Below are 23,980 nucleotides of genomic sequence, written 5' to 3'. Positions count from 1 at the left end.
AAATAAATTAATATATAACAATGTTATTAAGTTTTTACTTGTTATCCTGGGTATGACAAGTTTTTGATACATAAAAAAGAACACTGAGAAAGCAAAAAGAAAAAAACTACTTCAATTCTCTGAATTTACAAGTTAAAAGTGCTTTGCAGAACAGATATAGAAGGTCTACAGCTACTAGTACTCACAAAAGTACCTCTTTTTTCTAGTAAAGATACAAAATTAGATCCCTTTGATGATCTTGAGCAAGACTTCTTTGCTATAAAGGCCTTTGGTCTGTATCTGTTGCATGGTTTCACTTTCTTTTTGTAAGGATTTTCTTTCTTTGCTAGATCTTCAAGACTCTTCACACTGGCCAATGATGTAAAAGACTGAGACTTCCCTTTGAAAAAATTTGAAAGACCCCTTCTGCACAATTGAATAGATTTCATGAGTACAAAAACACAAACAAAAATTTAATCTATGTATCCATGCATAACAACAAAAGCTATGAACCATAGCTTCTCGGTACAACGGTATCTCTCTCGCTATCTTTTTCGAAGAAAAAGAAAACAATATAAGAATTAAGAAGATATGATGAAGTACATACTTGATTGGAAGGTGGTCCATGAGTTCAGATAGTTCATATAAAGGACCAGAAATAGATGATGTTGATGTTGATGAAGAAGTTGCATCATCATCCTCTTCAATATCTGATGATAAAGATGATAAACTAGAATCCTCATCTACAGATCCATTAGATTCTGTATCAGAAACCCTATTTCCAGTTTGCATGAAAACCCATTGCACATGCCTGTTCAAGACATCTTCAGTATCATTCTTCAAGCCCAAGTCACCATAAATTAGCTTTTCTCCATCCATTTTATGACCACTGATCCAATATTTACCAAGAACAAGAAGAAAAGGAGGTATAAGCTATTTTGAGTTGCAAGACTTTTGAACTAGATAATTTATTAGGGCAACCAAATATATGTAAATGGTATGGTTTAGTGACATACAAGGTTGAGAATGAAGTATATAAATAGTATATCCAAATTTATGTGTGTATTTATAAGGATTGATATTATCCTTGAATTTGTCCTCTTCTTTATAGTTAGAAATTTTAGTTGCCTTGTACTAGGAGAGAAGATAAGGTCCATGTAGAACACATCCAAATCTGACTCATCACTCACTTTTCTTGTTAACTAAACTGGCATGCATGACACTTTTGCCTCCCCATAAAGTGGGGACAAACCAAAAAAGACCATTATTTGGTTTAAATTTAATTTTTTACACATCTTTTTAAAGTTTTATCTATATCCTAAAATTCAGATTATGCAGATGATGGCAATGGAGCATGTATAGATATAACAGAACAGTTTTAGAAATACTTGGTGGATGTAGGTAAAATACACCATCTCTTGGTTTAGGAGTTTGTCAATTTTCCAAATGGTTAATTTTTTCTTGTTTTTAGTTTTACATTAGCTAAGTTAGTTAAAATTTACATTTAGGTCAGTATCAAGTTGAATTAAACAATTTTGAGACAACCAATGGTTTATTCTCTAGTGTATTTTATTCTATGTTAGTTTAGCAAAATGAGGAATGCGTTATTTATGAAAATTGGTAGTTTAAGATGTATAAATGTAATTCCAGCCGGAAAAAATAGTAAATGTAAATAATCAGTATATATAATTATTTTTGTATGAGTAGTACCGAGTGTTTCAAGAATTTTCTAAAAAACGTTACATTACATTTGATTCATTCAAATGGGCACGTATGATATAAGTGCTAAAAAAGTTACCGATATTATATTATTTGAATAGTCATTATTTGTGAAATTTTTGAGGCAACAATTAAAATACTTAGCATTTTTTTTAAACTTAAAGAGTCAGATATATCATTTGAGAATTTTTACGAGATATTTAGCACGAATAAATAAAAACGAGTCGCATATATGATTATCTTAAACGAGAGAGAGGTATATGATATACTCTCTTTTTTAACATATGATGTTTAACTTTTTACCACACATATTTAGGAGGATTGATCACATAGCTATTATTATTTTTAAGATTTTTTTTTGAATAAAAAGATGAGATCAAAAATTTTATTTTAAAATAAAATTTCAAAAAAAATTATTTTAATTATATGATCAATTATCCTAAACATGCATGTCAGAAAGGTAAACATCATATATTAAAAAATAGAGAGAGTATCGTTCTTCCTACTTACAAGAGACAACAAAATCTAAAACATATGTCCCAGTTTCTATCAAAATCTATTAGCAAAATTTAAAATAAACAGAGACCACGAGAATTGGAAGTGAGGATAAGGAGATTGACTAGGAAACAAGTCATGCTACCTGTTTCATTTCTTGCCACATTTTCTTTTGCTCCATTTTTGTGCTGTTGGTACATGTGGCAATCTGTGACTTACAAAGTCAATGTATAATTATTTCCTATTTATTTATTTATGATCTTAATTCTTATCCGATTAGTTACTTTTTTTAATGACTGTGTTGTATTATCAAACATAGAACCACTTCAATTATATGTGAGCTAGATCGGTTTCCAGGACACATACCCGGTTATATAATATTTATTTAATGAAAATAAATATCATAAATAATTAATTTACATTTTTTATAATTTCACAAATTAATTTATATGTCTTAATAGACACATTTTATATATTATTTAAATATGTTAAGTAAAGATTTACAATGATATTGAAAAATAAATGAAAATATAAGATATTTAAGAGATGTGAAAATGAAGAACAGAGAATTAGTGAAAAACAAGAAAAAAAATAAGAAAGAGAGATATTTTATTAGGACCGAAGTCGAGGAAGAGAATCGCTTGAAGTGTCTAGTATGGATTGATCCGAGATGTATAATGGATTACCAAAAATTTGGCGATGTTATGGCTTTTGATACCACTTATCGGACAAATAGGTATGCAATGTCATTTGTCCCATTTACCGGAGTCAATCATCATTATCAATCGGTAATTTTCGGGTTTGCATTGATGCGGGATGAACACGCGTCGACTTTTGAGTGGATTCTTCGTACTTGGCTTGAAGGTGTGGGGAATAATCCTCCATTGACTATAATCACGGATCAAGATCAAGCCATTGCAAGCGCTATTGCGGTTGTACTCCCGAATACTACCCATTTATTGTATTCTTGGCACATTAGTCAAAAATTCCCCGAGAAATTAGCTCATTATTATTCGTCTTTTCCGGAATTCAAGACGGACTTCAACCTTTGTATTTATAAATCTCTCACCGAATGTGTTTTTGAGGCTAGATGGGCGTCGTTTGTGGAAAAGTATCACTTGCAAGATCATAAATGGTTAAATGGGTTATATGAGTTGAAGCACAAGTGGATTCCTTCATATACTAGAAACAAATTTTCGGCGTTTCAAAATAGTACATCGAGGAGTGAGTGGATGAATTCTTTCTTTGATAAGTATGTGAGTTCGGCAACGGGTTTGAAGGAATTCATTGAAAATGCCCAAAAAGCATTGGCAAGGCAATTCATGAGGGAGAAGGAAGAAGATTATGTCACCATTAATCTAAAACGTCCCCTGAAATTGCATACCACATTGGAGTATCATGCTTCTTGTATCTACACTAAGGAAGTGTTTAGAAGATTTCAAGATGAATTGGTTGAGTCTTCAAAATACTTTGTTGAAAAAGACCGACGAGCTAGTGAAGAAGGGGAGGGAATGGGGGATGTTTATACGTACTATAGTTGTTATAGGCCCATGTCCGAGCCTACGAGAAGAAATATTTATTTTGTGGCATTTGAGAAAGCAAGCTCTTTGGGAATGTGTACGTGTAGAATGCTTAAACATTCGGGGCTACCTTGTAGACACCTATTGGCGGTCTTCACTAAGAAACGGGTTTCAGAAATTCCCCTGTATTACATAAACCGGAGGTGGACAATGCATGCCAATAGAGTTGATGGTGTGTTGCCTTACAATTTGGATGTTGGACAAAGTCATGAGATGACCTCAACCGATCGATTTAATAGCATGACAATGTTAATTATGAGTTTTTGTCAAAGTAGCATTGCATCCAAGGAACGGTATGATTATGTCGTTGGAGTGATGAATCGAGAAATACCAATTCTCGAAAGAATGAGCGTTGATGGAATTAAATCTTACGAAAGCAATTCGCATGCTCCAAATGCAAGTGCTCATGAAGAACCAATTCTTGACCCTATTATGTCCCAAACTAAAGGGAGGAAGAAGGACGTTCATTTCAAAAGTCCCATAGAATCGATTGGTAAAAAGGAGAAGCCGCCAAGAAAGTACACCTATTGTCAAATGGAAGGCCATGATAAAAGAAAGTGTGCTAGTAGACTAGAAGATCTTAAAAATGTTCAAGAATCGCAATATAATTAGTAGTGTAGCACTTGTAACCGAATGTTGTAATCTTTTAATGGATTTGAATTTTTAGTGTTTAACATTACTTTTTTTATGTTTTATTGTCATATAATTGCCAATTATTGTCATATAATTGTGTTTTATTGTGATAGGTAACATGACTAGCGAGTATAGTGGTGACAACAACTCCGATCATAGTTGTGATTCAGTTTCCCATGTTAGCAACACATTCTCGGACTCCCTACCAAGCGACTCGTGGTATGAGGACAATGACGAGGAAGATGTGGTCTCACCAACCTTTAGTGAGATGGAAGATGCATGTGCCGAGTTGATGCTCCTTGTGGACAATGACGAGCCGCCCCATGTGGAGGAAGAGGAAACGGACTTGTACCCACCCGATGAGGAGGCTTATAGGGCCAAAAATTGGATCGAGGCATGCAATTGGATGGAGGGTACTGAACCGTGGAGATTGGTGAACTCTCATCCGGATCCGTACTTCCTTCCGATCTTAAATTTAGGCAACAACACGCCCGATGGAAAATGGAAAAAATCCGGATGGAATGGCGGTAAGCTTGTTAAATGTGATCGGATTGCCGATATTGTAAACTTGAGGCCTCGTGAGGGTTGTAATATGGACCAAATACGCATCGAATATGTGAAGGGTTGGGTTTCACACCTAACGGGAGGGACGGAGAGGGAACGCGAGACATGTTTTGCAAGATTTCGTCTCTACACGGGTCGAATACGATTCCCGTTACCATTTGGAACGACTCCAACCCTTACCCGTGGAAACTTACGGAAGGGCATATCTGTGAAGGTTGTGTACTTGTTCTCTACCATATTGCATGCTTCGTGGATACTACGCAAGGACTTGCTCAACACCGGTTATCCGACGGTCTTTCTAATATATTAGGTATTTTTGGTTAGGATCAATAAATTTCGTAAAATTCAGTGGATTGTATTGATCGTGTAATTTTCATTCGAACCTATGTATTTTATAATTTTCATTGAATTTGAGCGACAATTATGTATTTTCTATGAATTAAAGTATGAAATTTGAGATTGAAAGTGTACCTATAAATTTGAGATTGAAAATTAAAATTTACAAGTCGAACTATACATTAGAAATTGTTATGAAATGTATTGAAAAGTTTTTTTTAATATTTGGACAAACGTTGACTTTTGTTGACTTTTTTAAGGAATTTTCAATTTAATGCAAAAAATGAAAAAAATTAATTTTTTTTTGAAAATCACTCATTACCATATTTTAACACTTTTGAGAGTGGTTTGGAATTTTGGAAGTTAGTTTAGGACCAACTTCCAAAAATTAAAAAAATTCAGCAGAAGGTTACTTAGCATACTCTGTTTTCCCCTGTGTTCTGCTCTGTTTTTGGGGGCAGAAAACTAAACTCATGGACCGCGGAAATTTTCCGCGGTTGGGTAGGAGAGGGACCGCGGAAAATTTCCGTGGTTGGGGTCTGGAATTTTTTTTCCAGCCTAAAAACAGAGCATATTCTAGCCTGCGAATTCCAACCCAAAAACACCAAAATCAGATTCCAACCTGCATGCAACCCAACCAAATCCAAATTCGCAACAATCCACCAAATTCACAACAATCCACCAAAATCCAAAACAATCCAACAATAGCCACCAAATTCCAAAAAAATCCACCAAATAAAATCCAACGACATACGAAATAAAATCCAACGACATACGAAATAAAATCCAATTACATACGAAATGAAATCCAACAACATACGAAATAAAATCCAACTACATACGAAATAAAATCTAACTACATACGAAATGAAATCCAGCTACATACGAAATCCAATCCAACCACAGAAGTACTACGAAGCTTCGTGACGCCTATGCATACGAATCCCGGGAATCCCCCTTGCCTTCCCTAGCTGAAGCTCCCTGGCTATCCGATACCTAAAGGTATCCACCTCCTCCTGCGACCAATTCGGTACCTCGGCTAAGTCATATCCTTGTGTGAAGTAGTCCATGTACTTCATCACATAAGCACCGCAATCATTAGAGTTTCGTTGCTTTGGCATGGACGGTAGAGCTAGGTTCTCGGCTGAAGTAGGGTCACGCCCCTCGACTGGGTGTATCATATGCAATAGCCTCGGCAACAACCATGAGTGCAATGAAATTATGATCCGAGAATGAATATAATATACAATTGGTAAGGACTATATAAAATACAGTAATAGTAGAGGAACATACCACCACTCGTATATCCTCACGATAATCTGGCTCGTCATTCATTGAATCTATGATAAGACCTTCAAATCGTCTAGTACCGAACATGAACAAAACCCAATGCACATCTCCGACACAACATGGGATGAATATGTAGTCCACCTCGAGAACAGAAGGACCAACAGTAGCACTGGAAAAACCAGTAAAACTACGTAATGCTTTATTCCATGCCCTCTGCAATGTATCTCCACCAACCCTCGATGCTTTTCTGATTTTCTTCACATGTCCTTTCCCAAGAACCATGAAGTAGGGATCCATGAAATAATAGACGGGTTTCCTCTCTCATATACCTCTAGTGTGAATCTCCTCCTCCCGACTCCTTAGCAATCCCTGAAAATATATATGAATGCAACAAGTAAAATAAATGCAACAACTAAAATGAATGCAACAACTAAAATGTATTAGACAACTAAAATGTATTAGCAACGAGTAACGAACAATACCATATAAGTGTATATGATCATGTCATCAACCCATGTTCCTGGAGCCAGATTTTGCATAGCTGATGCATGGGCGTGATAGTCCTGAACACTAAGACCACCGGGAATCCTCGGCGCCATCCCAAAGCCCCATCCCCAATTTGAATATATAGCATTCTTCTTTGTCATGCTGAGACTCTTAGTGATACTCCACTTCTCCTCTTTCATCCTGCGGAATGCAAGCTTCGCGGGCCTACTAGATGAGGCAATAGCCTGGGGTGGCTGAGACACATGCTGGGATGGTTGTGTCATGTCAACGACATCCTGGGCAGGAATGTCAAAGTCGTCAGCCAAAGGTGCAATGAAATCTGATTTTATGTTCTGAAATGTGGGAGGTCTGTAGGCGGGTCCTTAGATCTTCTTCATCAACCGAGATAATGGTGTGAGGAAGGTACCAGAAATCCTCCCAAACTCCTCCACAAACTCAGGAGGAACCCTAGCATCCAGCTGCTTCAACATATTAAGCCCGACAACCATCTACAAACAAAAACAAGCAAACATTTTTTAATTAATTTCGCAAGGATATCATATCATCAAGATGAAATACGTGTGAATGCAAATTTTATAGTGTGTGGTGGTGTAATGTGAAATATGCATATTTATAAAATACTTACAACTTCATATCCCTCGAGGCTATCATACAACTCCCTCGTCTTGTAATGCTGCTGAGGCTGTGGATCGGGCTTCCCTATGCGCATACGAGATATATCAGCATACCACGTCATGTAATCAGCCTCCAAAGTTATGTCTACCGAGTTATCAACAAGTCCATCCAAATCTGAACAGAACCTGGCCCATTTGCCAATATCAATAAACCACCGCACCAGCCAATCCTCCCCTGCAAACGTGGCATCCCTAGCCCCCTGTAACCAACCATGTTCAACGGTGCCCGTGGAATCTGGGGACTAGAACCAAACGGTCTCGACACCCTGTCCGGATGCTGCCACTCGACCACGTCATAATATACAAGGGGAACTCGACCGCACCCAACTAATTGTGCCTGTATCATCTCACTGTCCATAACATCCTCGAACCTAGCATCGGCCTCCAGACCACCTCATCACCAGCAACACAATCAAACTCACCCATATAGAACGGTAAGTTGTGGTGAGGACCTGACATCCTGCGCTTCTTCGAAACCCCGACATGAGTATCACTAGAATAGACCCATCCCTCAGTAACCGGATAATCCTCCTGACCGGGAGATCGTAAAGGCACACAAATACGAGGAAATCTCTCGTAAGACCAAACCTGTAACACCCAGACACAACAAGCAATGCTCTTGTTGCCCTTCCTTGCAGCATTCTCCAAACCCCGGTATATATGAGCTAACACAGCTGCACCCCAAGCATAATAAGGAATCTCCCGCATATTAATCAATGGTTGCATATACCGAACATGAACAAAAGACCAGTTGATGCTGGGGAAGAGGATACAACTCATAAGGAATAGCAGATACGCCTTAGTATGTACAACCGTGACCTTCATATTGTTCTTCTCAGGCTTCTGTGCACCATATCTCTCAAACAACCACCCTAGCTTGATGTTATTCCGATACAAATCCTCCTTCACCTCCTCCTCGGTCAAAGGCTCAAACCAGTTATTAGCAAAATACGCAGCCTTGTTCTCTATCACCCCACAAGTCAGTGCATCCCCTGAACTGGCAACCCTAGAATAACCCTACATCCTCCAGTATAACAGTCATCTCCCCCTGCCTCGTGAAGAAAGTGTTGGTCTCAGGTCTCCAACGCTCTACCAAAGCAGATATCAACCGAGTGTCAGTAGTCAAGACAAGAGCAGGGTCTGCAAAAATCCCAAACCCAAGCATGTGTAGAAATTCCCGCTGTGGTCTCCTTAACTTCCACAAGTGCAATGACTTGTTCCCCGAATAACTCTGCAACTCATCTCTCCCTGCACCATCCCAAACATCCTCACTAACATGATACCGATTATCCCAAATAATATTATGCGCGTTCGGACCCAACAACATATTCCCGAAATCACCAAAATTATCCATACCTGAAAATATTGTCAACATAATTCATCAATCACCACAATAAAAACACCACCACGTTACACAATAAAAACAATCACCACATATATAAACACCAAGTTCACAATACATTCAAAATAACTACCCATAATTTACAACAAAATCATATGTTAATTACATCCATACTTTTACACTAATATAATTCGAATTTAACACAAATTTTATCATTATAAATTCGAATTTTATCATACAACTTCATCATTAAAAATTTAAATTTTACACTAACATAACTCAAATTTAACACTAAATTTATCATTACAAATTCGAACTTTGAAAAAATTATGACGAATTATCCTAAAATTGTAACACTAAAATTCGAATTATAAATAATTTAAGGTTTAATAATTCGAATTATCCTAAAAATTATCCTAAAAATTCTAATTTACTATTTAGCACTAAAATTATCACGAATAATCCTAAAAATTATCCTAAATATTCGAATTATCACTAAATTTAACACTAAATTTATCCTAAAAAATTCATCCATATTTTTCATTACATTAAAATTCGAAATTTATAATAAATAAATCTAATTTAATACACAATTATTAAAAATTCGAATTAAAATTGTGAATATTATTACGTTAATTCGATTTTATATACACTAAATTAATTCTAAATTAACACTAATTTATCCTAAAAATTAAAATAAATCAATTCCAAATTATGAACCCTAGAAATTCTAAAATTTTGAATTTAATCATACTATGATTCATATGTCAATTCATTTACAAGGATCCATACATTAATTAACCCTAAATATTTGAATTACATACACAAAATCAGATCTACAACAAGAAAAAAATATAAGTTTATATCAATAAAACTGTAAATAACATAAAGGTATCGATTATATACCTTGATAACGAAAAAGAAGACTGATTTTGCTGGGTGTTTTGCTTTGTTATGGGTGTTGCTCCTGCTGTGATTTGCTTCTGCTCTTGATATACTCTGTGCGACTGCTGTTGTTGTGTTTGTGTATGTTTGTGTTTGAGAGTCTGTATTTGATAGGGATTAGGCAAACAAAAAACGACCCCAACCGCTGAAAATTTCCTCGGTCCGTGCGGAGGGGTAATTGAGTAATTACCTCCAGACCGCTGAAAATTTCCGCGTTCCCCTTGCTGTTGTTTTAATTACCAGCCGTTAGATCCACCATCCAACGGTGGAAAATCAGTTTGTTGTACACTGGTCTACAACAAACGTTTGTTGTAGACCGGCCCACATCGAGAAAATGAGAAAATATTATTTTCAAAGAGACATTGACGTGTGTACAATTTAATTACAATTTAATAAGAGAGTTCTTTTAGTACTAGACTATATTAGTTCCCGGAATGCTCATTTTAATTAAATAAATCTTTAAAAGTTAATATATATATATATTAAAAAATAGATTAATAATGGTATGTTATATATTTATGAAATAAAATATACATAATTATATACTAAAATATATTATTTATAATTTGATATTAGTATCTATATGTCTTAATACACATATTTTATATTTTATTCAAATATGTTAAGTGAAAATTTATAATGATGAGGACAACTGAATAATATTTTTTTTGTCAAATTTAAAACAAATTTTATTAATAACTTGAAAGAGATTCAATCGGGACAAACCCCCAACTGATCATGCAATCAGGTTAAAAAATAAATAGAGCTAAATAATTAGCCATTTTGTTTCCGGATTGCTTAACAAACTGAATACAAATGTTATGAAAATTAAAAATAAAGATAATGGTTTCACGAGCAATACAACATGCATCTACCCCAAAAACAGTAGTTTCAAAATTGATTATCACATTAATTTCATTGATAATGCAATGTTCAGAGGACACCAGTTATCTAGATGTCGGACACTAGTTATAAACATGTCGAAAATGTTGTTGATCCGAGATATCTAGATCTCCCGATACATCGTCAAATTCATTTTCAACGCAACCATCACATCGCACAAAGCGAGACACATCACATAAACCGAGTCAATCAAACACACATATAAGAACTTAAACAGAACAATACGAAAAAACCCAAAATTCAAAAATCTCGGAATAACACCCAATTGTAATATGTTGTTAGACCAGAGATTTTGAAATCCAAAAACTGAATTTTATTATAAAATTCAAGCTCTTATCTTATTAGATATGAAAACTAAAGTGAAGAATTATAATATATTTTTTCGAGTTTTATGGAACAAATCTCGATTTTATTGAAGAAAAAGTAAGTAAAAGGAGGAGATGTAGATGAATAGGGAGTTAGAGATGGGTAGATATGGTGAAAAAGAAAGTAGGGCGGCTAGGGTGAGAAGAAGGTAAGGCGGCCGACTCCTGTGCGAGAGAAAAAAATGTTTTTATTTTAATTTTTTAATTTACAATTGAATAATTTAAATGATTATGAGTTTATCCTTTATTATTTCAGATCTTGATTTCGATTCTGGATCACTGTGAAAATTTCTTAAAATATATACTCACAAGCTATATTAATCGACAGTTTTATAATGATAATGAATAAAAGTTAAGATAAAAAAGGAATTAGAGAGATATGAAAATGAATAGAAAAGAAATGTAAGAAGGAGAGATGAGTGGAGAAATGATTTTTTTTTAAAGGGTAGGAAAATACTTTAATAAGGGAAAAACATATGTCTACTTTAAAACAAGAGTGACACATGTTCAATTATAATCTTCTTTTTTATTATTCTTAAACTTAAATTTTATTTTTTTAAATATAAAATAGATAATTTAATAATTGTAATGTGTAATTTTAGATAGGAAATGTAACTTGATAGTTGCATGTTGTATATATAAGTAAGAAGTGTCAATTGGTTTATAAATACATGGAGCTGCAAATGCATGGAGCTGGTCCGAGTTCTGTCCGATCCGAGTCAAAATTATTTTTTTTTAAAATGAGCTGAGCCGAGCCGAGTTTAATAACTAAGTGGAAAGGATGTTCAAGCTCGACTCATTATAAACGAGCCGAGCCCATGCCGAACACAAGTTTACTCACGAACAACTGAGCTGAGCCGATATCAAGTCGAGTCGAGTTATTTACTAATAATTTGCATATTTTTTCAATCAAATAACCTTAAATTTATAATTTTACAAGTTGTGTTAAGATCAATTACTAGTCTTTTCTTATAATTATATATGCACACTCATACTCTACACTTGTTTCTTAATTTATATTTTTTTTTCAAGTCAATTTTTAAAAATATATTAAATTTTATTTTTAATTATTAAGACATTCGTAACTTTATAAATCGTACATTACTTTTAAAAATGACGATGTAAAAAAATTATCATGTTTAGTTGTTTTAGTTAAATTTGGTTTATGTAAATTACTTGTTTTTAATAGTGTTTATTAAATATGAAGAACCGGAGACGAATGTATCATGATAAAATTTTGATAGTTTTCTTACGAAAAAATTAAGTGTTAAATTTAGAAAATAAACAAAAATTCTTAATTTAATTAATAAATGATGAAAATTGTTTTAATGAAAATATTTAAGTGATCGGTAACAATTTATTATTTTTAATACATATAAACTTTATATGAGCCGAGTCTGAACCGAGCCCGAACTAAACGAGTCGAGTCCACGGGAACAAACAAAACGTTCGGCTCGACTCATTTATTTATTCGAAATCATTTACATGTTCAAGACCGGCTCGCTTAAGAAAATGAACCGAGCAGAGTTCATTTAAATGAGCCGATCCCGAGTTTTATTCATAAACAACTCTATTTATTTGTAGCCCTATAAATATATATGTAAGGTAATATTTAGATTTGATAAATAATTTTGAAATAACATTGAAAATGGTTACAAAATTGAAAACTAAGAAAAAGAGAAAATTAGTGGGACGAGATAAGAAGTTATAAATAAGTTACTAAATTCTAGTGACATTAATGTTATCATGCCACCTAAGCAAATATTTTAATGAAAAAATAAATATAATGCCAAGTGTTCGGGTTAATAATCAGCTTTTATGTGCTTGTGAAGTTTAATCCCGAAAACACGGTGTTTGACATTTGCTGTTGTGTTTAGTGGCTTTGGAGAAATTTCAAGAGTCACCGAGTATTATCCTCGTAATTATTTTATTAAATGAGCAGTAAATTAAAATATATGTGCTGGACTGACAACAATTCTTTTCAAATTTATCTTTATTTATCTTTATCTATTTTTAATCTACTTTGTGAACAATACTTGTGTAAATTAAAGTTGAGAAAAGTGAGACATGTTAATAAAAAATGGAGAGAGAGAAGAGAAACTCGTAAATATGAGAAGAAAATGTTGGCTCTTAAATTTTGAGGAGCGTTTAAGAGTTTAGGAGTTTGTTGGAGTAAATTTTTGATACATTCTTTTTAAATTTTAACTTAAAAAATGATGTAGGGAGCTTCTTGAACATAATCTTAGTGCTTAATTCATTCAACAAGCTAAACTAAACTTTTAGTTGAGGAGTCAAAGGCTGAGAATCAGTTGAAGAGAAGTTCGTAAGAGGAATACTTTTGTAATAATTCTCAAATCTTTATATATTCGAGATTGGTTGTCTAATTTTTTTGTAATACTTCATTTGTTTACGAAGCATGAACGTGCATAATTACACGATAAAAAACCGTATTAGAAATATAACCAAAGATAATACTGGGATTATTTTATATCCCTCTATTTAATACTAGACCAACTATTTCCGTTCGGCACGTATTTTAATGCTCTTATATATTATAGTTTCATAACTTATTTTTAAAATTATTATTTTTTGAATAAATGTTTAAATATTTAATATTTATTCAGAAGAAAAAAGTTTTTAAAATAAGTTATGTAACCATAGTAGATAAGAGACTTAAAATTTGTGTCGAACACTCTATTTCAAATATTAACAACCTAAAGGGACGGAGGGGAGTAATTAAACAATTTTTGCTCTAAAAAGACCAATTTTTCGTGTTTGATTCCAAAAAATCGTGTATAATATTTATTTAACTCAATTATTGTCAAATTTGAATAATGAAATTAGACACGAAATTTTTTAATACGATATGGAAACACGATATGAAAATTTAGTGTTTGTATTTGCATTATGAGTACACGACACGAGATACACGACTGAGATATTTTGTCGATTTTGTGATAACCTTCGGATGTACGACACAACACGAGTTATACGAAATAAATATATTTTTTACCAAAATATTAATATCTAAACTAAATAAATGTAAATATAAACATATATAATTATAATAAATATTTTTAAAATAATGCATAGTTTTATAATATTGTATGTATAAATTTATATAATATTGTATATAATTTACCTAAAACTTCAATATTTATATTTATTTAATTAATTATATTAATATAAATATTTAATTTTACACGAAACAGAAGTACACGAATACAAAAATACACGAATCATAATCGATTTTGTGTTTGACATTTAAATACACAAATGTTTATAAAATATAATGTTATAGTCAGTTTTCTGAAACTCGGTATAAGCGATGCTTTATTTATCACTAGGTAAAGATGAAATGTAACGACTCTAAAGTAGTAACATCAAATGACACTTCTTTACTAAAATTAATGACCACTAAATCTAATAACATCGAATGAAAGGGATGGCAGATGCTCAATTTTTTCTATTTCAGTTTCGATTTTTCAAATGCTTCTTACATGTGACTGTGTTTTACAGGTATTTTTGCCCGTTAAATTTGGTCGTATCTTAAAAACATACAAATATTGAAGTGCAACAACTGTTAGATTTGCTAGTCAATTAATTTTATTTTATTATAGTTTTCATGCGCATCGAAACATGCTCGTATCCAGCGAACATGATAACCCGTTCTTCGCATTTGTTTATATTTGGGTTGGGTAAAGAGGTTAACAAAAATAATAAAATAATAAAGCAAAATTAAAAAAATGAGTCTAGTAGTGGGATTGATTAATATTATATTTATAAAGTGGATGTTATGGAGAGAAGTAACGGATGCAATTACTTTTTATAATATAAAAATCTTACTTTTTTTTTTTTTGAAAAATAAATAATTGGAAGTATATCCCAACAAAAAGAATAAACAAATGGGAGAGACCAAAAGTGTACTTTATAAGCTTTTATTCAACCAAAAGCTGCAGAATCAACAGTTAAGACAAATTTATTGAACCCCACTTAATTATTCTTATGTAAACAAATTGACACTGCACTGAGGCTTTGAAGAACAGAAATTGAGGTTTCAAGATCAAATGACAAGAGGGTTCAGGTTCAAGCTCATTTTTGCAGCTTCTTTGCTGTTAATGCTTTTGGGTATGTCTTAAATTTCAAGATTTTGTTTCCCTTTTGTTGGATTGTTTTTTCTATGTTGTTTACATTGCATACATTCAGTTTTTGTACATTGTAAAGACTTCAAGTTCTTGAAATTTGAGGTACTGTAGTGAGCATTTGAGCATTGAGCACTTTGAGTTATTTCACTTGTCATTATATTATACACTTTGTTTCTGATGTGCAAGTAGGTTTTGGCAATGGCAGTGGCTATAGCCTGGTACTTATAATTTGGGAAAGTTTGGCTTCTTATTATTGAAAAAGAAGAGTGGTATTCGCTAGACTACAATGTCGTCGAAAATAAAAAACATCAGAGCTACTAGGTTCCAATAAATTCAGTTTCGGATAGCTTAGGTTTGTATTGGGAGATATAATACACGAAATCGTTGTGCTATGTTGAAAGGTACATAGTTTCTTGTTTATAATGTGTGAAATGTTAAATGTAGGCTTTTCCGGTACCAATATAATAAAAACCTATGTTTTTCTATAACTAGATATCGTGTTTTTAATTATCTCCGAGTCAATAATAAGGAGTGATTTGTCTAATTTTCCAAATGCAGGCAGCGTTAAATAGATTTATATTAGTTTTAAATACATAACTTCCTAATCGTTTCGACAGGAAGAAATTTTTTTGGATAAAGTTGGAGCACTTGTTGAGTTTATGGACTGCATTCATATATCTAACCTTTCACAGCAATCTAAATTATTATATATTTTTAGTGCTTCACATCGTCTATGTTCCACATTTGGTTTGGATTAAACATCAAGATTTAATGGTCTAATAAATGGTAACTGTTGATCTGGTATGCGTTGTGTACTACTCACTTTAAGAGGAAGAACTTTCTGCTGTCAGTATTTTCCTAAGCTTCCCTCTATAGATTTGTTGGTTCCCCCATAGTTAGGCGTTCTACTATGTATTTGAGTAATCATCATGGAAATGATGGAGCTTAAAATTAATACCAAGGCTGTGGAGAAGTCATCAACCTCTTTAGCTACTAGTCTACTACAGAGCTTAAAGATGTAAACTGGATATTCATGAAAGGCCGCGTATATGACTTTTTACTTATTGCTTTGTTACCACGTACATTGTGATGTAATTTTTCACCGATAAAAAGGCAAGCTTGTGCTTTTTATACTCTAGCTGCAGATTAAGTGCTAGCACACAGTTCTTACAATTGCTGAACAACCCAAGATTCAAGGATTACTCACGATTTGTAGCGTGGGATGTGATCTTTTAAAATATTTGAAATTCACATCTAGCCGAATTTAAAACATTTTTCTAGACTTACAGGTCGCACGTCCCTCTTAAGTAGCAGAAGGTAATAGACTAATAGGCACATATTTATTGATATCTCAAAAACACTACAGTTGTAAGTTATGAAAATCTGTTATCTTCAAGTCCACCCCAGTATGTGCACATCACTTCTCAAATTCAGAAATTTTGTTCCTGTTTCCTCTATATGATATTTGTTGGCTGTATTCTTCGGGTCTGTAGTCTTACTTTGATCGCGATATGTGTGGTAGGTTCCTGCATTGGAAGTTCAATCGGGATTTGTTACGGAAGAAATGCAGATGACCTCCCTACCCCAGATAAAGCATCGCAGCTGGCCCAACTTCACAAAATTAAGTATGCAAGGATATATGACTCCAATATCCAGGTCCTCAAAGCCTTTGCAAATACTGGCATAGAACTGATGATCAGTATTCCAAATACCGATCTGCTGCCAATTTCCCAGTTCCAAACCAATGCTGACACCTGGTTAAAAAATAGCATCCTCCCATACTATCCAGCCACAAAGATCACATACATAACCGTTGGTGCGGAAGTCACAGAAGCTCCTAATAACATATCTGCATTGGTTGTACCCGCCATGAAAAATGTTTTAACAGCTTTGAGAAAGGTTGGTCTGCAGAGGAAGATCAAAGTTTCTAGTACCCATTCTTTAGGTGTTTTATCTCGATCCTACCCACCTTCAGCAGGTGCTTTCAATAGCAGTCACGCATTCTTTCTCAAACCTCTTCTGGATTTTCTTGCTGAAAACCAATCGCCATTCATGATAAATTTGTATCCTTATTATGCTTATAGGGATTCCCAAGACAAAGTCTCTTTGGACTATGCTCTTTTTGAGTCTTCTACTGAAGTGATTGATCCAAACACTGGGCTGCTTTACAAAAATATGTTCGATTCTCAGATTGATGCTATTTACTTCTCTCTGATGGCTCTGAACTTCAAAACAATCAAAGTAATGGTCACGGAGACAGGCTGGCCTTCAAAAGGGTCACCAAAGGAGAAAGCTGCAACTCCTGATAATGCTCAGACTTACAATACCAATTTGATTCGACATGTAATCAACAATACTGGGACACCAGCAAATCCTGGAGCTGGTTTGGATGTATACATTTTTTCCCTATTCAATGAGGATAGGAAGCCTGGGCTAGAATCTGAGAGGAACTGGGGGTTATTTTATCCAGACCAGACTAGTGTCTATAATATTGACTTTAGTGGCAAAGATTCAGTGCACATGACACCAGAGACAAATATCACTAGCTCAAATGGAACGTGGTGCATAGCCTCATCCACGGCTTCTGAAGAAGACTTGAAAAATGCTATAAATTGGGCATGTAACTCTGGGAATGTTGATTGCTCTGCAATTCAGCCTAGTCAACCATGTTATGAGCCTGATAGTCTAGAGTCACATGCGTCTTTCGCTTTTAACAGTTACTACCAGCAAAATGGAGCTACTGACATTGCGTGCGGATTTGGAGGATCAGGAGTTAAAACCAATAAGAATCCAAGTATGTCTACAGAAATACCATTCTTCTGACAGAAAAAACCTTTAACATTTTGGTCATCTCAATTATTGCTCATCAGTCCTGCAGGACTATATATGTGCTAACTGATTGATGATTCCTAGAGAATTTAATTAATTGATTTTACTGATCAATATAATCATACTGAATTATAAACAAGATAGTTGTAAATCATTTTTCTGCTTGTTTCTTCATTACACCTTTTATCAATTTTTTATGTGCTGAGTGAGTGACGACTCCTTGTGATTCACATATTTAAATTTACGGATTAACATAATTATTCTGAATTATAACAATAGTATTAGTATTACACCATTTTTCAATTTGTTTCTTCATTATACCTTTATCAATAAATTTTTGAAGAGCTCAACAAACTGTTCACACGAAGATCTTCTTTGTCACTTGCAGGCTATGATAAGTGCTTGTATATGACAGCAGGGTATGTTCTCACCATCTAAAGCTTTAGTTAATTACAAGTTTTTACATTTATGGTGCCATGTTTTGTCTACAAATATGATATACCCCATAATAATCAATATACTTAAATGCATAACCTACAGGAGCAATAGAACTGCTGCAAATAATGTCCCTGCAAAACCGTCAACTTCATATTCCACACATGATGAAGTTTCGATGTTGGGGTTTAGTTGTCTGCTGATGATTTCTATCTCGTTCTTCTGAATTTAAGGTAAGACTTCAGACACAATCTTAGGAGTAGCATTGCTGCTAGACAATATGTCATAGCAAACATCTGGGGGTGCAACAAGGACTAATGTATCTTTAGAAAAGAAATCTACCCTAATTTGTTATGTTAGGAATATGCTCTTTGATACTGGATTTATCACGATCCCAACCCTTTAAGAGGATTATGGAATTTAATCATCTATCTGCATATATGAACTACGAAGGCCAAATATGTGTTTCGATTCTAGCATTTCTTTGCATCTGGTTATTTTATAATATGTATGTTCTTGAGGATCATAAATTGTAAAACTTAGTTGAACTCAGGGATCTTTGTCAGTGACCTTTGGTAAGAGTAACATTGCAGAATCAAAAAGTTATTTAATCTTGTGCCAAGCTTCTATTACATTGCAAAAAATGCTTCTGCCTACATATATATATTTGAAGATGAATATATAACAGTTGCTGGAGTTCTATATATTTAAAACTCATTTAACTTGTGTGTAGCAGCTATGCAAGTTTCTCGTACAAAATATAGATTTATAGGAAGCCATACAAAGACAGCTGAGTCCTTGATATACTCAACTCTACAAGGCTGGAAAAATTAATATGTACCAAAAAAAATAGCAAAACAGTTGAACTTAAATATTAGAATACCAGACAATCAATTTATGACCTCATAGGTTTGTCCTCTGCAAAACTGCAGCAACCTCACTATCAAAATTCATGAATTTTGATGGAGGAAGATGCCAGTTTAGTAATCAAAAGTTAAAAAAGAAATAAAAAAGGAAAGAAGAAAGTATTCCCAATAGCAGTGCAGGATTAATGTGATAAAAAGGGCCTAGAGGCCCTGCTCTGAAAGATAATCTCCCAACCTCTCGACAACCAGGTTACACTGTCCTGGGGTCACTGGTTCTTCATAGACACCGAAGAGTAGAGCTTGAGCTGTCTTCTTAATGGTTACACCCCCGGATCCCTGCATATATTCATGTCCAGGTAAATTTCACATAGGTTTGAAGCCTGACTAGGGATTTGATAATATTAAATGAAATTCCTCCCAATATGCTTTAGGGGCAAGGTACCCGTGCAAACAAAATCTGAGCCTATATTAAGATTTCACCTAGCCTAGCAACCACATGAGCTATTTTTAGTTCTTCAAATAGCATCATAAAACAGGAACAAAGGAGCCTTCCATAGTTTAATATCATGCTTCATAGTTAAGATCTTGAGATCACATTCATGTCATTTCTAATATAACATGCATGCCTTAGTGTGTGTGTGAGAGAGAGAGACGTGGGGGGGGGAGCACCTTCTTTCCACGGATGACAGCATTAGGTTCACCTTGAATGACCATGTACTTGGTGCCACCAAGATGTAAACCTGTTGGAGCAAGGTGCCCTGGTTCATCAAAGTCAGTCATGATCCCTTTCATCTCTTCTGGCGTAACCTGCACACATTCTCAGAAAAAAAATACTCAACCAATTAATTAACATTACCAATACAAAAGTTCTATGAAACAGAAACTTTGAAACGCCTCACAGAACATATCTGTATAGATTTATCACATGTACTTTCAAAATTTCAAATCACACATTATTTATGAATATTAGTTTGACAATGTACTACACTTCAACATGTCTCATGCAAAAATGTATGTGTAAACGAAACGACGCATGGATAGCCTAGTGGTAAAGACTTGTTTACGTAGTTTTTGTTTCAAGTCTTTTTTATTGTGAATGCTACAATGACAATGTCACCAAATCAAACTTCAAATTATCACTCCTCCCTCCTCAATACTATGTAAGCTACCCAGAAAAGAGAGACCTGCGGAAACGAAGAACTCTGAGCCCAGACGCTACCATCATGGCCAACAATAGCAGCTGCAGTAAGATGATGGCCCGTGCCATCGATATCACACATCAAATGCTCATCCACGTAAGTTTGCCACGACATTTTAAATAAATTTTACAGGGTTGAGCTGGTTAATTCCTCTGTGCAACAAGTACTATAATGTAAGTCTGTTAATATTGTTCTGAGTTCTGCATTTATCAAGTGAAATTTTAATGTAGGATGATGGATTTATATTCTTGATTTTCTTTGGTCCACCTTTACTTGTGGATCAAACATCCAATTCAATGACTGCCATTCATGTCCCGCCTTTTCTCAAGGACCTTAATTTCCTAACCACTTCTTTATTTCCATTTTCACCTGTCATTTCATAATTTTAGTGATAGCTTGTTTTTTTTTTCTAAAGAAAAATATTTGATGGTTATTGAGGTTTGTCAACGAAAGGCATGTATATAATATTAGTATATAACCTGTGCGATGCACACGGTCGTTTTTTTATCATTATATATTATAAATTATAATTTTAATAATATGTTGTTTGTAGGATTCGATCTTATATCACTTAAATAATAATTTCTCATCAATTTGATCAGACGGCTCTAGATATATTGAGTGGCCAAGGATCAACAACCAAACTTTAATGTTTCGTCTTTAATATAATAGTACAGATCTATCCTATACTATATCATAATCATGGTTAGATTGAAATTTTTGGTATAGTTATATGTTTCTTTTAATTTTAGATTAAAATTCAAAACTTATAAAAATTTCGCACCATAGCACAGGCTTTGTTCCAGTGTGATAGAAGTAGATAAGCGGTATCCCAAAATAAATTATGTGCAGACTTCTTTGGGTCTGCGGTAGAGCTGAGCATTCCGTCGTCGTTTCAGTTAGAACCCAAACCGAACCATAAAAAACCGTATTATATACTAGAATAGAATCTAATTATTATATTTAATAATTTTTTAAAATTCCGTGTACAAACGTGTTTAAATGGAGTAATTAAGAAAAAACTTGAAAAGAAAATTGTATCTTGGGCTACTTATTCCATAACTTCATGTTATGGGCTACTGGTTAACTGCAGCCCAATGACATAAAGTACATTCTTCTGACTTAATCAAATGATTTATCAAATCTTTAACCTTTTTTCTGGATAATTTACATCATATGTTTCACCTAATCACCTAATTAATCATCATTATGTCTACGCATGCTTTAATAGTTGGGATAACCGGGATCTTTTATAAACCATAATTTGACTCGTAAGTTGGGTGCATGTTACAGCGACACGGGCATGCCAACATGGGCATACCATGACGTCATTTAGCCAGGCATGCATTTTCATGATTCGGCATACCTTTTTACTAATTTTTTTTTTTTTTTTTAATAATTATTTTAATATTAGAAATATCCAGAAATAACAAATATAATTTTAAAATATTTACATCTATACTATACTATAATAACCGAAATGGAGTATAATTTGGTATGCCTTTTTTTGGTTGGTTTGGTTATCCCCATTTATGACCGTCAGATCTTTTTAATTAATTGATAAGGATCGTTCGATTCAATACTAAAAGAATATACACTACTCAAACTCCCATGTTCGAACTTCGCCAACGACAAATATTTATATTATTATTTATACAATACTAAAACTCTCAAGTTCGAACCCAACGAACAACAAACATTTATATTATTATTTATACACTACCCAAGATTCAGGTTCGAATCCTGCCAACAACAAATATTTATATTATTATTTATAAATATACTAATAAGGTAATGATCCAATTTTTTTTTATTATAATTTTAAATAATATAAAAATATTAATGAAGACCCGTGCATCGCACGGGTTGTAAAGCTAGTATATTTTAATATTTAAAAAGTTACTAATTTAAATGAGTATTATGATGGTATTTGGTTGTTACTGTCAACTAACTTTAATTTTATATTCAAATTCACTGTATATTAGTATAATAATTATTTATTAAATTTTATTATATTTAATTGATAAATGGCATGCCATTTGGGCATGCCTTTTTGCAAAAAGCATGCCTTCCGGACAGGTACCCTACTTGTAAGTTGTAACCCTAGCTTTATTAGCTAGCTGATTGATTACACTTAAATCTCGACAAATGAATACACTCAGGACCGGAAAATTTATTCATTTAACGAGATTATTCATTTATTGAGGTTAAAAATACAATGTATCTATTATGTTAATATATTGAGAATGGAAAAAATTATTTATTTAACAAAGTTATTTGTTTATCGAATATTCATTTATCGAGATTATACCTTAGTAGGGGATGAGCTAAGAAGGTTGAAACCGGCTAACCTCTGAAAATTAATTAGTATTCAAATTTATTCTATTTTTTCTCGTCAAATATTGAGAAACTATATATTGAATGGTATATTTTAAATTTTTAATTACTATGAACATCAAAATAATTAATTATAAAAATTTAAAATTCAGGACATAAACATTAAGGGGTCGTTTGGTTCGTTGGGTGGTATCGGGTTGGAATCAGGAATCGGGTTAAGCTGGTATGAGTTTGGAACTTGATACTTGATATCACCTGTTTGGTTCAAAATAGGATAAAAATATATCTCTTTGATAAATTAATTGGAATCAACAATCAAAAGACATTTAATTATTATTTTTTGTTAATTCATTATTTTATTATTAAAATCTAAAATTATACACGGTCACTTGACAATCATAATTAGTAAGGCTAAAAATATAATTTTTTTGAAAAATACCTAAGGCTAAAGATATTTTTACAAATATACTATAATTTTTTTAAAAAATTGCAAAAATACCTTTTTATTTTAAAAAAAATGCTATTTTCCAATTTTTTTACGAAAATACTGTTTAATGCAACTTGATTCAATTAGATGCAATTTTCGACGAATTTATGTCACTCCATGTAACCTCAAATGCAACAAAAAAAAACTTGATTCAACTAATTGTATGTCTGCTTGATTTTGGTTGATTGTATATTTTTGCCAAAAAAATTAGAGGATAGTAAAATTGCAAAGAGATATAAATAAAAAAAAGCTAGTATTTTTTATAATTTTTCTTATTAAAATATGAGTTTATAAATCTTTTTACGTAGTATTTAAGAAAATTAAATATACATTCACATTTTTTATTCATC

General features: G+C 33.2%; 4 protein-coding genes across 5 annotated transcripts; 2 read left to right on the top strand and 2 right to left on the bottom strand.

The window, feature by feature from the left end:
* Window positions 1-3: 3 nt before the first annotated feature.
* LOC141678616 (uncharacterized) lies at window positions 4-1,065 on the bottom strand. The gene is made up of 2 exons (XM_074484959.1): window positions 587-1,065; window positions 4-405 (listed from the first exon to the last, which is right to left on the bottom strand). Exons 1-2 carry the CDS (start codon window positions 856-858, stop codon window positions 126-128), a joined length of 552 nt encoding a protein of 183 aa, XP_074341060.1. The 5' UTR covers window positions 859-1,065; the 3' UTR covers window positions 4-125.
* A 1,682-nt stretch (window positions 1,066-2,747) lies between these two features.
* Window positions 2,748-4,385, top strand: LOC141679261 (protein FAR1-RELATED SEQUENCE 5-like). Its single transcript, XM_074485765.1, has one exon. It carries the CDS (start codon window positions 2,748-2,750, stop codon window positions 4,383-4,385), a length of 1,638 nt encoding a protein of 545 aa, XP_074341866.1.
* Window positions 4,386-15,294: 10,909 nt separating this feature from the next.
* Window positions 15,295-20,903, top strand: LOC141678159 (glucan endo-1,3-beta-glucosidase 13-like). Of its 2 annotated transcripts, XM_074484408.1 has the most exons (5): window positions 15,295-15,460; window positions 17,000-18,271; window positions 18,695-18,725; window positions 18,847-18,974; window positions 20,773-20,903. In XM_074484408.1, the coding sequence occupies exons 1-4, from the start codon at window positions 15,400-15,402 to the stop codon at window positions 18,965-18,967; spliced, it is 1,485 nt and encodes a 494-aa protein (XP_074340509.1). In that variant the 5' UTR covers window positions 15,295-15,399; the 3' UTR covers window positions 18,968-18,974; window positions 20,773-20,903. The 2 variants fall into 2 exon arrangements, with proteins under 2 accessions (XP_074340509.1, XP_074340508.1); XM_074484407.1 differs by lacking the exon at window positions 20,773-20,903 and having other exon boundaries at window positions 18,847-19,291.
* Window positions 19,494-20,925, bottom strand: LOC141678160 (profilin-2). The gene is made up of 3 exons (XM_074484410.1): window positions 20,792-20,925; window positions 20,277-20,414; window positions 19,494-19,943 (listed from the first exon to the last, which is right to left on the bottom strand). The coding sequence occupies exons 1-3, from the start codon at window positions 20,918-20,920 to the stop codon at window positions 19,809-19,811; spliced, it is 402 nt and encodes a 133-aa protein (XP_074340511.1). The 5' UTR covers window positions 20,921-20,925; the 3' UTR covers window positions 19,494-19,808.
* Between the last annotated feature and the right edge of the window lie 3,055 nt (window positions 20,926-23,980).

Source organism: Apium graveolens, chromosome 8, assembly GCF_009905375.1.
Source record: "Apium graveolens cultivar Ventura chromosome 8, ASM990537v1, whole genome shotgun sequence".
In the NCBI taxonomy this organism is placed as follows: Eukaryota; Viridiplantae; Streptophyta; class Magnoliopsida; order Apiales; family Apiaceae; genus Apium; species Apium graveolens.
Note: the sequence above shows the minus strand (reverse complement) of the source record. Positions and strands in the feature narration are given on the sequence as shown.

Coding starts and splice junctions, on each gene's coding strand:
- LOC141678159 (XM_074484408.1), top strand. CDS start 15,400: ATGACAAGAGGGTTCAGGTTCAAGCTCATTTTTGCAGCTTCTTTGCTG. Junction 18,272..18,694: donor TAAAACCAATAAGAATCCAA/GTATGTCTACAG, acceptor TGTCACTTGCAG/GCTATGATAAGTGCTTGTAT. Junction 18,726..18,846: donor TGCTTGTATATGACAGCAGG/GTATGTTCTCAC, acceptor CATAACCTACAG/GAGCAATAGAACTGCTGCAA.
- LOC141679261 (XM_074485765.1), top strand. CDS start 2,748: ATGAAGAACAGAGAATTAGTGAAAAACAAGAAAAAAAATAAGAAAGAG.
- LOC141678616 (XM_074484959.1), bottom strand. CDS start 858: ATGGATGGAGAAAAGCTAATTTATGGTGACTTGGGCTTGAAGAATGAT. Junction 406..586: donor ATGGACCACCTTCCAATCAA/GTATGTACTTCA, acceptor TCAATTGTGCAG/AAGGGGTCTTTCAAATTTTT.
- LOC141678160 (XM_074484410.1), bottom strand. CDS start 20,920: ATGTCGTGGCAAACTTACGTGGATGAGCATTTGATGTGTGATATCGAT. Junction 20,415..20,791: donor AGAGTTCTTCGTTTCCGCAG/GTCTCTCTTTTC, acceptor GAATGTGTGCAG/GTTACGCCAGAAGAGATGAA. Junction 19,944..20,276: donor CTGTCATCCGTGGAAAGAAG/GTGCTCCCCCCC, acceptor GAATATATGCAG/GGATCCGGGGGTGTAACCAT.